The 12,576-nt window shown below is 44.2% G+C and overlaps 1 protein-coding gene across 1 annotated transcript in view; it reads left to right on the forward strand.

The window, feature by feature from the left end:
• Positions 1 to 340: 340 nt before the first annotated feature.
• The window catches only part of NMT1 (N-myristoyltransferase 1), a 30,887-nt gene continuing 18,651 nt past the window's right edge, over positions 341 to 12,576 (forward strand). The window contains exons 1-2 of the mRNA XM_082605106.1: positions 341 to 506; positions 12,287 to 12,395. Coding sequence (XP_082461232.1) covers positions 376 to 506; positions 12,287 to 12,395 — 240 coding nt within the window. The 5' untranslated portion in view covers positions 341 to 375. The remainder of the gene's footprint in view (positions 507 to 12,286; positions 12,396 to 12,576) is intronic.

Consider the following 12,576-nt stretch of genomic DNA (forward strand, 5'->3'; position numbering starts at 1 on the left):
GGATGAGGTCAATCCTTGGATTTTGGAGCCCACGCCCCAAACCCTAGACCTGCATTGAACTACAATTCCCAGCATGCCACGCGGCCGCCCGGGTGGCGGAGCGTGGGCCTCGCCAACCTTGGGCCGTTCTTTCTTCCCGCGCGGCCGAACTCCCAGAAGTTCCGGGTAGTGCTGGCTTCCCACCCACGACAGCCTCCCCTCTTGATTTCTGGGTATTGTAGTCCATGTTGTTCCGGTTTCCCGGGAATGACCTTCTCCTAGTTACGGATACCTTCGCCACAAAAACTACAAAACCCAGAATATCGCGCAAGTTCCCCTCGTCCAATAGGAACCCCCCATGTAGCGGGGCGCGGAGGCCGGCTCTCGCAACTCAAGATGGCGGACGAGAGTGATACAGCAGTGAAGCCGCCGGTACCTCCGCTGCCGCAGATGATGGAAGGGAACGGAAACGGCCATGAGCATTGCAGCGATTGCGAGAACGAGGAGGACAACAGCTACAACCGGGGGTAACAAGATCCTCGGAGTCCAATTCCCATCCAGTCCCCGACAACCTGGGTCTCTGGGGTGCGGGGAAGTCATCGGGAGCTTAGTGTATCCCCACCCCCACCTTCTTATTGGCTGAGACATTGGAATCCTGCCTGGCGATTGGTTGCTGTCTGTGTCATTTATCAGGGGTGGGTGGTTAGTATATTAAGACCCAGAGACGTTCAATACTTTTATTATATAAAAGTTCCTCTGTGTAATGTTCCACTCGTGTGGCTCAGGCGCGTCCGAGGAAAAGAGCATGTTGGACGATGGTCTTCAATGGCACAACACAGGTCAATCTAACAGTGCAGTTCAAAAAGAACGTTACTTATAAGGTGGTGTGTGAACAACGTGATTAGCAGTAAACGAATAATAAAACGTTTCACTGCAGTTCACCTTCAATGAGGAAATTCATCAGGCTATACCAACCATAATTATGTTGTAAAATATCACTACTAGAGAATCCCAAGATATAAACTCACCTTATAAACCCTGCGTAATTACTGTATGATAATGTTTGGATGTATACCGTGTCTGTTGCTCCAAATAATCCATAAGTTTCCTGAACAGCACATAATTAGGTCTTCCAGTATCTTTGCTCTGTTAACTTTGCGAAGTAGCCTGGAGCTTCTAGAAATTGAGTGATGGTGCTTCCTTGGACAGTGTTTGGAAGTGGGTTTAATACTGCATCTCCTGTACTTGAGGGTCTTGCCTGCTGGTAACTGTTCCTCGGGTAGAATAAATGCATCAGGCGTTTGAGTGTTGAGCTTCCAAATCAGTGTTCAGTCTTGCAAGCCACACCCTATCATTTCTCTTTCTCCATATTGTTACAGTGGCTGGCGCTGACGCTCGCTCTCCCTATCTATATTTACATATGTGTTTTCTAACGGAAAGACATGAGAGACTGTTTTGGATGTATAACTTTGGCTGAGTCTTTGGTAGTCTGATTTTCATAGCCATCCTGTCATTTGCTGTATCGGTTGGTGGTAGTTTTGGAGGTAAAAGTAGAAGGTTGAGATTTTTGGATAAACTTTAAAGAGAAATTCTGCTACCTTAAGGCAGTGGGAGAACAAAGGACTATTTAAGTGGTTTATAAGTGGCTTGTGATGAATGCTTAGGTTAAAAGATCTAGCTTTATGTTCTTCAGTTAGCTTTAAAAAACACAAGAAGAATGTAGGGGAAAAGGAAGCTTGTCAAATTTGGTTTTTATAGGACTGTGTTCTTTTGCACACAGATCTCATGTAATGAAAGCCTTGTTTTGAAGTGTGAGATTCCTGAGAAAGGAAGAACTGAGAAAGAGGAAGTAGGAACTGGAAGGAGGGAAAGTACAGCCCTTCTGAGTAGAGATTCCAGTCGTATGTGAGAGTTCTTGAATTCGAAATTCGTTTCAGAAGTGAAAGTATGGCTTCATCTTTGCTGTGTGTGTAGTTGCTTTTAGTTTTCAATGCTAAACTGTTGCCTTGACCAGTGTCTGTAACTCGTTAATTGGTTTATAATCTATGAATCACTTTGCAAGGCTGTTTGGCGGAAAGTTCTGTGTTTTATTTAAAGTACAACAAAGTGGTAACCTAAAAAAAATCCTTTGGAGGTGTGTTGTTGTTGGACATGGTTATGGTCTGGGTGAACAAATTCAGTTTTTTAGCATCCCGAATCTAGAGATCTGTATAAATAAGTTTGGAGGTGGCAGGTGAAAAACAGAGGACCCAGCCTGGAGGACAGAGTCTAGTTCTGACACTTAGAATCTGGGATGGAGTCAACATTTTTCCATTAATTGTCAGAGGAGACAGTTTGGGGAAGAAGCTGTGTGGTATGATGGGAAAAGCATAGACTTTGGAATCATTCAAACCTGAGTTCAAAGCCTGGTTCTGACACTTAATAGTCCTGTGACCTTGGGAAAGTTAGTTAACCGCCAGTTGTAAAGATTAAATGACATAACATCTGAAGCAGCCTTCCCGCTTCCTTTTATTCTTCAAATCTTCCCTGTCCTCCTTCCCCCAGCTTGCCCCCTCATCATGTACTGTGTTTTTTTTGTAGCTTTTATCATGACAGTAGTTAAATAACATTCATATCCAGTCCGTGTCTTACCTACTGTGAGGTGTCTCGGAACAGGGATCCTGTCTTTGAGTTGCCTGGCAGTTAGTGGGTGTTTATGAGTGTTTGCTGGATGAATGAATGACAAATGTTGAAGTTCGTAACCCAGTGTTAGTGGGGCTTCATTTCTCCTCACTGAGGGGAAGGATGTCAGATTTTCTTACATGTACACTTTCTCTTCCCAAATAAGTCTCGTAAGCCTTACTACAGTTTTTGTGAAATAATCCACAGATATCAAGGATCCTTCAATTTTTCGTGGAAGTTTTCCACTGTTTTTTGGCTTCTTGAAATTTTTCTTGCCTTTACTTAATATTAGTTTAAATGTTTTCAAAAGTGATAAAAGAATTGAAGGGGAATATCTCCTTTTTATGCTAACAGTTCTAAAAGACAGTATGCAATAAAAGTTATTGATAGTTCAAACTAACCCTGGTTCTCTTGGGCCTTTCAGGATGGGCTCAGTGCTTTACACTAATGAAGTGAAATGCGTTCATGCACTGGAATAATAGGAAATACAGTTCTGCTAGTCTTACATCCCTTCTTTGTGTAGAAGTTTAGTTCTTGATTTTTTTAGTCATGTGTTTCTTCCATAATTAAATATTTAGTGAGTATAAATTTCATGTATACATATAAGCACACATGTGCACATGTGTGCACATACAGTATATCGGGGTGTGTGTGTGTGTGTGTGTGTATCTGCCTACAGTTTTTCTATCTGCTATTTTTTTTTTTTTAAATCCACTCAACAGAGGAAAGAAAGGAGGGTAGCGTTCCACCCCCACCCCCTCCCCAGTAACTTGCCTGGCATAAGTTACCGTGAGCAATTGAGTGGAGAGTCAGACTAAGATCATCTTTATGCTGTATCCCCCTGCAGGTCATGATTTACCTATGGGTTTAATTTGCTTGTTTGGTTTTTTCCCTTTTTAAAATTAAAAAAAAAATTTTTTTTATTGGAGTATAGTTGCTTTACAGCGTTGTGTTAGTTTCTGCTTCTTGTTTGTTTTTAGTAGTTTCTGCTTCTTGTTTGTTTTTAGTGAGACTTATCGCTAAAGAATAAATCTTATCAGCTGGCAGTAGATTTTAATTGTGCGATAACAAACAAGTAAAGTTTATCTGGGTGTTTTGGAAAGGGAAAACTTTTAGACTATTTTGTTTGTAGGATTCGTTCCTAGAATTTATTGTGCAGTGTCATCGATACCACTGAGAAGCTGGGAAGCCATGGATCAAGAATGCTTTGATAAGGGATGTCTGATGTCTGTTTCCCATTCTGTTCTCTTACTCCATGGGGACAGGTTAATATGGGTTCTTAAAAGTTTTCCTCACTTCCTAATCATGAGATATTATCCTTTATGAGGAAACTTAAGAGAAAAGAAAGGTCTTTTTGAATGGAATTCCATAAAGCTATCCTTACTTGCTTCTGTTTTATTCTTCAGATTCTCCAAGAGTGGTTCTTTCCACATTTATTTGATGGCTTATAGCTGTATCTGGCTCTTAGAAGAAGAAATCTTTTTAGTTCCTTTTTCTTAATTTCTCTCTTCAGCTTTTGGTTTTTCAAAACTAGATCAAAGCAGAAATGAAAAGAGAAACCTCATCACTGATATCAAATAAGTGTTCTAATTTTATTTCCCAATTAAGTGGCAATTAAAAAGAAACTAATCAAGAGCTGCTTCAGAGAGAAGGGACTGGAGAGCAGAAGAAATGAAAAGTAAATGAGAGCCTATTTCAGGGAGACTGCTGTTCATGGCAAACCAGTTTTGCTGATTTTTCACATTGTTTAATGTGCTCACTCTAAAATTTCCCAGCTTTACTAAGTCTGCCATTAACCCTTTCCCTGCAGAGTCCATGGGTCCATCAATTTAGTAACTTTAGGAGGATGCTGCTTTAGCTCTTCCTCTTAACCTTTTATCTGAAATCTCTGCCCTGCAAGCCTCTCTTCCAGTTCCCCAAGGATGGTGCTCTTGTGATTGTTGCATTTAAGGCACACAAAACACTATGTTCTCCCTTGAGAGCACCAAAACAAAACGAAACTAATATTCTTCAACAGGGTCGGTACTTGCTTCAGAATTTTTTCTACTGCTGCTTTCTTTGAGAGGGAGCTAAGGAGGGTTCACTGTTGTTAAGTGTTCAATAAATGTTCTCTGTTGCTAGCATGACTATGTGCTGGGCACTGTGCTAAGCCCTTTACATGGATTATCTCATGTAGACTTCACTTATAAAGACTGATTTAGCTTTTGTAATGAGGCTTGGGATTTGCAAATCCACCTCTCCCTTTGACACCCAGGAGGATCCATTCTGAACTTGCTGAATTTCTTTTCCCTGCTACATTGACTCCTTCCTCCTGACTCTGCAGCAGTGTGAGTCCTGTCTTTGGATGCATTCAATAACCCACGGACTTTCCCAAACTAGGGAGCCAGTTGGTGATGGAGGTAACCGGCCCCTTTAAACCGTCCTTGCTAGACTGATATCTTTTTCAGAGTTCATTCCAGTGTGTGAAATTGCTGCCAGCATTGAGTCACTGCTCTGAAAATGACTGAAAATGGTCTCTGAACCGCATTTGACTTGACCTAGGAGTTGCCAGGTTACAGTCTAGCTCACCAAACCAACCCAGAGTATGTAGAATTTACATTTCTGTCTCATTCCCATTGTAAACTACTTAGTGTATCAGAGCTTTTGTGACCCGTAAAAAAACAATTTTCCTTCATGACAGGAATTGGCTTGTTCACGCCCAAAACTCTGGCTAACTACCCCAGGGCGGGCAGAGGGTGGCAGTAAAAGCAGTCTTTTGTAAAATCCCTTCCCACAACCTGCTGTTCTTTTCACAGGCCTCCCGGGTACCTTGACGGCAGCAGTAGAGTGTTTTTATTTTTACAGTAATTTAGGACTCACAAGCAGTTTTTTGTAAGATTAACTGGGGCTTCCCTGGTGGCGCAGTGGTTGCGAGTCCGCCTGCCGATGCAGGGGACACGGGTTCGTGCCCCGGTCCGGGAGGATCCCACATGCCGCGGAGCGGCTGATCCAGTGAGCCATGGCCGCTGGGCCCGCGCGTCCGGAGCCTGTGCTCCGCAACGGGAGAGGCCACAACAGTGAGAGGCCCGTGTACAGGAAAAAAAAAAAAAAAAAGAATAACTGGTGGGAGTTTTCAAAGTTTGGGGGATTGCATTAAGTGATCCTGCAGTCTCAGCACGGGGATCGGCAGCTGATACTGATTCGTGCCATGTGTTTTCCACGTGGGCCCCCTTGTAAATGCCATTGATTCACCTGGCTTTGGGCCTTCTGAATACTGTACCAGTAGGGTTGCTGGTAAATCATACCTCATGAATAAATTGGTTTGCAGAAGGGGAGTTCCCTGGCGGTCCAGTGGTTAGGACTTGGTGCTTTCACTGCTGTGACCCCAGGTTCAATCTCTGGTCCAGGAACTAAGATCCTGCAAGCCACTGGCATGGCCAAAAAAAAAAATTTTTTTTTTGATTTGCAGAAGGATTTCCTGATGTCTACAAGTAGAATCAAAAGGATGTTAGAGGCTAGGATTTATTAAGTTTCTCTGGAAATTTTTAATTTTAGCCTAAAAAATTAACTTCTAGTTTTTAGGGGTAGAAAACAGGTAACCGAAAGTCGTGAATTTTATTTTCTGAACTCTTTTTTTCTTTTGATCTCATAATCAAAACTAAACCATGGTCTGTGTTTAAGACATTGGAACCATTCAGAGTTGTTAAAATGGAGCTTTTTTGTTTTAACTTTTATAGAACAGGTCCTAAGGAGGGAGAAGACAATGAATAAGAAAGTTGATAATTTAATAAGAAATTTGATAACTTAAAATCTCAAAACAGTGGCTCAAAAGAGCACAGCATTGCCACTGCTTTCATAGAATGTTAACACAGCTGTCCTATGGAAACATTGCTAAAGATGTTTTGCTGACCCTCTTTTGGGTTCTAGCTTTTCAGGGTTTTATTTTAGTCTGTTATGCCTGGAAAGCATCAGTCAAGCACATATTTGTTGAACTGTCAACTGTGTGCTCAGCATAACTAGGGATGCTGTGGGAAACAGCTGTGAAAGATATGGTCCCTATACCAGGAAAACTTTTATCTCATTGGGAAACCAGGCAGCAACACATTATATATATAAAGTATTAAATTGTGTGGGAGATCATAATCTTAAAACAGATGGACATCAATGAGAATGAGAGCTGGAGTAGTCAGGGAGGCTTTCTGGATAAAACATGGCTCACTCTCCTCATTGCCTTTAATGTCTGCTCCTCTGATACGCAAAAATTTGTTTTAGGGCTTTCGAAGGTTCTCAAGATAAATTCTCACAGGGAATGAGACTTCAGTGTTTGGGGAGGAATGGGCCAAGTGGTTAGATTGGTGACTTGTCCCTGGGTACTAGTTGGTTAGTTGATGCCTCATGTCCCTGGGCCTTGGTTTTGTCTTCTGTAAACAACAGGTTAAGCCAGACTGCCCTGAGATTCCTTCCAGCTCCGGTTGTTTAGCTCCCAGGATAACAACTTCCGTCCCTCAGCCACGCACCTTTGAGTGGGTTTTGTTATCAGTGGGATTAAGAGGAGGCCTGTGTCATGGGCCTGCACTGCTGCTGTCGTCTGGAGGTTGGCAGCTCGAGCTGCTCCTCTGTCCGCTTGCCCTTCCCTCCCACCAGCACAGACTCTGGTGCTGCATTCTATTTCTAGAAATAAGTACTGAAGTTCATTTTCCACCTCCTCCCCCAGCCCTGACTTTATTTTATTATTTATTTATTTACGAGTTATTTTTGGCAGCGTTGCGTCTTCATTGCTGCGCGCAGGCTTTCTCTAGTTGTGGTGAGCGGGGGCTACTCTTCGTTGCGGTGCGCAGGCTTCTCATCGCGGTGGCTTCTCTTGTTGCGGAGCACGGGCTTTAGGCGCGCGGGCTTCAGTAGTTGTGGCGCGCGGGCTCAGTAGTTGTGGCGCGCAGGCTCTAGAGCGCAGGCTCAGTAGTTGTGGCACACGGGCTTAATTACTCCGTGACATGTGAGATCTTCTGGGACTAGGGCTCGAACCCGTGTCCCTGCATTGGCAGGCGGATTCTTAACCACTCTGCCACCAGGGAAGTCCCCAGCCCTGACTTTATACCAGAGCATCCATAGGATTTCTTACGTGTTTGAACTTATTTTGACCTTCATTTAAAAATGACATTTCCTGATTACTTTTCTTCTCTGTTCCTGGTTTGTCATTCTGCTCATTCATCCCATATTCACTAGGTTGGTCGTTAATGACTTGAGTTGATCAACTTTACTTTAGAAAGCACATTTCAAAATTTTTATGTGAATTCCCATCTCCCTTTCCACTGCAGGCAAGCCCTTCCCCCCGCAAAAAGGGGGCAAGTTTCACTAATTCTCTGCTCATTATTTTGGAACCAAATGAACCAAAGTTAGACTTTGATTTGCTGTATTCCAAGGTTTTGGCCAGTCCCTTTGAAGTATGTTAAGGTGACTGGCAGGTTTAGAGAGATCTCTGAGAGATTTCTGTTTTAATTTGAAGAGCCCCAGCATGCCCAGGGATACTCACCCAGTGGGTATGGACTCCAGGTACATTTAAAAATGAAGCCAGGGGCTTCTCTGGTGGCGCAGTGGTTGAGAGTCCGCTTGCCGATGCAGGGGACACGGGTTCGTGCCCCGGTCCGGGAGGATCCCACATGCCGCGGAGCGGCTGGGCCCGTGAGCCATGGCTGCTGAGCCTGTGCGTCCGGAGCCTGTGCTCCGCAACGGGAGAGGCCACAACAGTGAGAGGCCCGTGTACCGCAAAAAAAAAAAAAAAAAAAAAAAAAGTGAAGCCAAATTCTTTTGAGAAGGACCAGCCTAGCTTCTGTGGGGTCCTTTGGTTTGGTTCTTCCCAAATCCAGATTGAGGCCATCCTGTGAAATGGTATTGGCTTCCTAAGATGCTTCCTAAAGACCTACTCTCAAGGCCTCTGAGCTTGGTTTCTTATGGGTAATTAAAGGTATTATAATCACCTGGAGAGCTCACCCTACTGTGCTCCTTGGAAGTCTCTTCGCCAAGTCAGTTGTCCTCCTGTTTGGCTTGTTGACTGTCAAACCATGTTGAGCTCATAGTGTTCTCATGGGTATGGCTCAGTACCTGGTAGCTCAGTGACAGTGACTTTTTTAAAACTTTCCTTTGTTCTTCAGGTGTCTCCATATTCTTGATGTACAAATTGAGACAGGATCGTTGCTCAGTAGCTGCATGTGCAAATTCAAGCCAATCCAAGGAAAATGAAAGTAGCTCTCTGGTTTTAGTGTGGGTCTTGGAGTTTGCTGGGCACTTTTATTAATAATGCATAAAACAGAACAAGAGTTCTACCCAAGGGCTGTCCACAAAAGTGGGGTCCATAAAGAGATGGCTACACGGAAGTGGCTCCACTGAATAGCAAGAGCAAAGGCAGGAAGGGAGTTTTTAGTGATTTTGCCTATTTGTGAAGATGTCTGCAGTCGGAGGAAGTAATTTCTTCTATTTTCCTCATGTGAAACTGTGCTTAGTAAGTATTCAGTTAGTTAATATGCAGCAGTTCTTCACTTTAACCTTTTTGCTTCTTTTTTCCATAAAAACAGTTCTTATGGTAATTCGTATACAGGGACCAGATAATTCATTCCATAAGCTGAAATGAATAAGGACTTATAAATTGTATCAACAGTGGAATGCTGCTTTGTCTCCTACCATCAACCAGCTTTTTGGTTTTTTAAATTTATTTATTTTTGGCTGCTTTGGGTCTTCATAGCTGCGCGCAGGCTTTCTCTAGTTGCGGTGAGCGGGGGCTACTCTTCGTTGTGGTGCGCGGGCTTCTCATTGCGGTGGCTTCTCTTGTTGCGGAGCACAGGCTCTAGGCACGCGGGCTTCAGAAGTTGCAGCACGCACGCTCAGTAGTTGTGGCACACGGGCTTAGTTGCTCTGTGGCATGTGAGATCTTCCTAGACCAGGTATCGAACCCGTGTCCCCTGTATTGGCAGGTGGATTCTTAACCACTGAACCACCAGGGAAGTCCCCATCAACCAGCTTTTAAACCTTATAATGCTGCATACAATCCGGAGACTGAAGTGGGAATGTCTCTGGAATCAGAAAAGCACACAGGCTTGTCAAAGGCTTCGAACAGGCCTGTGCATAATAACAAAATTGAGATAATAAGAGGAAAGCTTTATCTTCAGTCTGTAAATGGCTTTATGGTTCCTGTTCTTTGCCATGGCCTTGGGGGTTTTGCTGAGCATCTGGTTTTAAGGCGTCTACCTTATCCCCCCTCTGAATGTTATCGGTCTTCCTTCCGTGTTATGCCTTCTGTGTCCCATTAATATGGTATCTAGGAGGTGCACTTGCATCTGGATGTCAGAACCTTACACTTCGACTAAAGTCAGGACCTTACTTGCTCTCCCTGACTTTAGTCTTTCTGCAACAGGGGCCTGGTGACAGGCCTGGCCCCACAGGTGCAGGCACAGTTCTTCCCGAGCAGGGCAAGTAAGGGTGGATGAGCTAGATGGGAACTGAATGTGATGGGCCGAGGGGAAAGCGGGGCTTGATACCTTCCAGAATAAGAAGCTTCTGTCACCGTAGGCTTTCAAGCGTGGGAGGGACTCATGGAAAGCCATTTTCACGGAGGTGAGTCCCACTGCTATGTAGAGTTTAGGAGGAGGCAGAGAAGTTGTGATGTCAGGGAGATCCAGGAAAGGCTGGAGATAACTTTAGTCCAAGTGCAAGGCTGTGAAGTCTGGATGCAAGCATTCCTAACCAGGACTAGGACAAGAGAAATCTGAGGACATTCTGCAACGGGAAATAGCAGCACATTGCCTTCTCCCTATACAGTACGTGCTATGAGATGATAATTAATATTCATAATAACTCCAAGAGCCTTTCTGAATTACAAAAGAAAGCTTAAATGGTACTTACCATATGGTATGTAAAATGTATTTTATACTGTTTGAATTCTTTGAAAAATTGATTATCTAGACTGTACAGCTAAAATAAAACCCTGCACTTAGCTGATTCTGCAGATTAGGGTTCACTGTACCCTTGCGTTCGACTCCTAATTTAGACTTTTTAATGGAAGATTTCCAGGGAGGATGGCAGAGTGATAGTCCGGCATTACTCCCAGTCTGACAACGCCCAAATCAATTTAGACATGGCAAAAACCAACTACAACAGTAAACCAGGGGGCTTCCCTGGTGGCGCAGTGGTTAAGAATCCGCCTACCAATGCAGGGGACACGGGTTCAAGCCCTGGTCCGGGAAGATCCCACATGCCGCGGAGCGACTAAGCCCTGCGCCACAACTACTGAGCCTGTGCTCTAGAGCCCGTGAGCCGCAACTACCGAACACCGCGCACCTAGAGCCCGTGCTCTGCAGCAAGAGAAGCCACCGCAATGAGAAGCACACACACTGCATTGAAGAGTAGCCCCTGCTCACTACAACTAGAGGAAGCCCACACACAGCAATGGAGACCCAACACAGCCATAAATACATACATACATAAATCTATTAAAAAACCAGTAATTAGGAAAGCAACCTGCAAGCTGAACCTTAAAATTAATCAGTAAAATGAAGGAAACCCAGAATCAAAACTATCATCCTAAAATCAACAGGAATTGGGAGAAAACATCTGGGAGCGAATGAATGGAAAATGTTAGCAAAACACAGTATAATATGTGATTTGTGTCTCAAAAATATTGGGAGACAATACAGAAAACGATCATGAAAGCCTGTAGGAAACTGTTAAATGTGGCTAAGAAACTGTTTTTGCTGCCTTCATTGGGTGAGTCATGCAGAGGGAAAGCAGCATGAGAAACCCCCATTACTGTGGTTCACAGGCACACACGTTTCATGTAAATCTCTTCTTAGCAGGGGTGGCTGGGTGTTCATTGTTGTTATTTTCCCAAGATTCCTAGTGCCGGGTTTTGCTGGTGGTGATCACCCAGTCTGAGCTGGCTGGTAGTTGTTCTCAATCCTACAGGCCTGATTTAGGCATTTCTCATGAGCGTTTGACTATTTTGGACACAGATCACAGCAACATTAAACTGCCTTTTTCCTTGTTCCTTCCTCCCTTTCCAGTACTGCCTTGTGCTTTAGGTCCAGATGGGGCAACTCGGAAAACCTAATGCATCGGGAGGGTGGAAGTGAGGGAGAGTTTCCAGAAGACCACTTTGGGCTGTCATCCCTTTAAATTCCAGGCTCTAAGGAAGTGTTGGTGGTATGAATGCCCTGTTAACAATTATCATGTGCCTTTGCTGCCAGCAACCTGGCAATCTAAAGAAAAGAACCACTGGAATTCCCTGACTGTCCAGTGGTTAGGACTCCACGCTTTCACTGTTGTGGGCCCGGGTTTGATCCCTGCGGGGAACTAGGATCCCGCAAGCCACGCGGCGCGGCCAAAAAAGAAAGAAAATAAACCGCATAAAATAAAAGCAAGAACAGAAAAGGTCCTTTCAAACAAATAGGCCATCCCTTGCACATTGCTCCCTCCCTGGGCTCTGGTGGGAGTGGAGAGGAGAGCTGTGTCTGCTGGTGTCCTCCAAATGCCCCTTCTGGGGCCTGGATTCTCTGGTCTGCTTCTGAAGCCAACAGGCTTGATTAAGGAGGGTCTGGCTCTACAGAAAGCTCTTTGTCAGTGTAGCTCAAAACAGATGATTTTTTAAAAACCCTGCATCAGTATTCACTTTGTCTTACAGTGGTTTGAGTCCAGCCAATGACACTGGAGCCAAAAAGAAGAAAAAGAAACAAAAAAAGAAGAAAGAGAAAGGCAGTGAGACAGATTCAGCCCAGGATCAGCCTGTGAAGGTAACAAGGAGGCTCTGTTTTCTGGTGACAGAGTTGCTTTTTCAGATTTGAGGGTGTTGGGGTAAATGTATAGGAACAGTGTAGATTGACAGTCTCCACTGGTATTCCTTCGAGAGGGAGGACTTGGATCCCTCTGCTGCCCTCTGCTGCCCTAGACCTAGGTGATGAAACTGCTATCCTA

This window comes from Mesoplodon mirus (assembly GCF_964341445.2).
Source record: "Mesoplodon mirus genome assembly, chromosome: 18".
Taxonomy (NCBI): Eukaryota; Metazoa; Chordata; class Mammalia; order Artiodactyla; family Ziphiidae; genus Mesoplodon; species Mesoplodon mirus.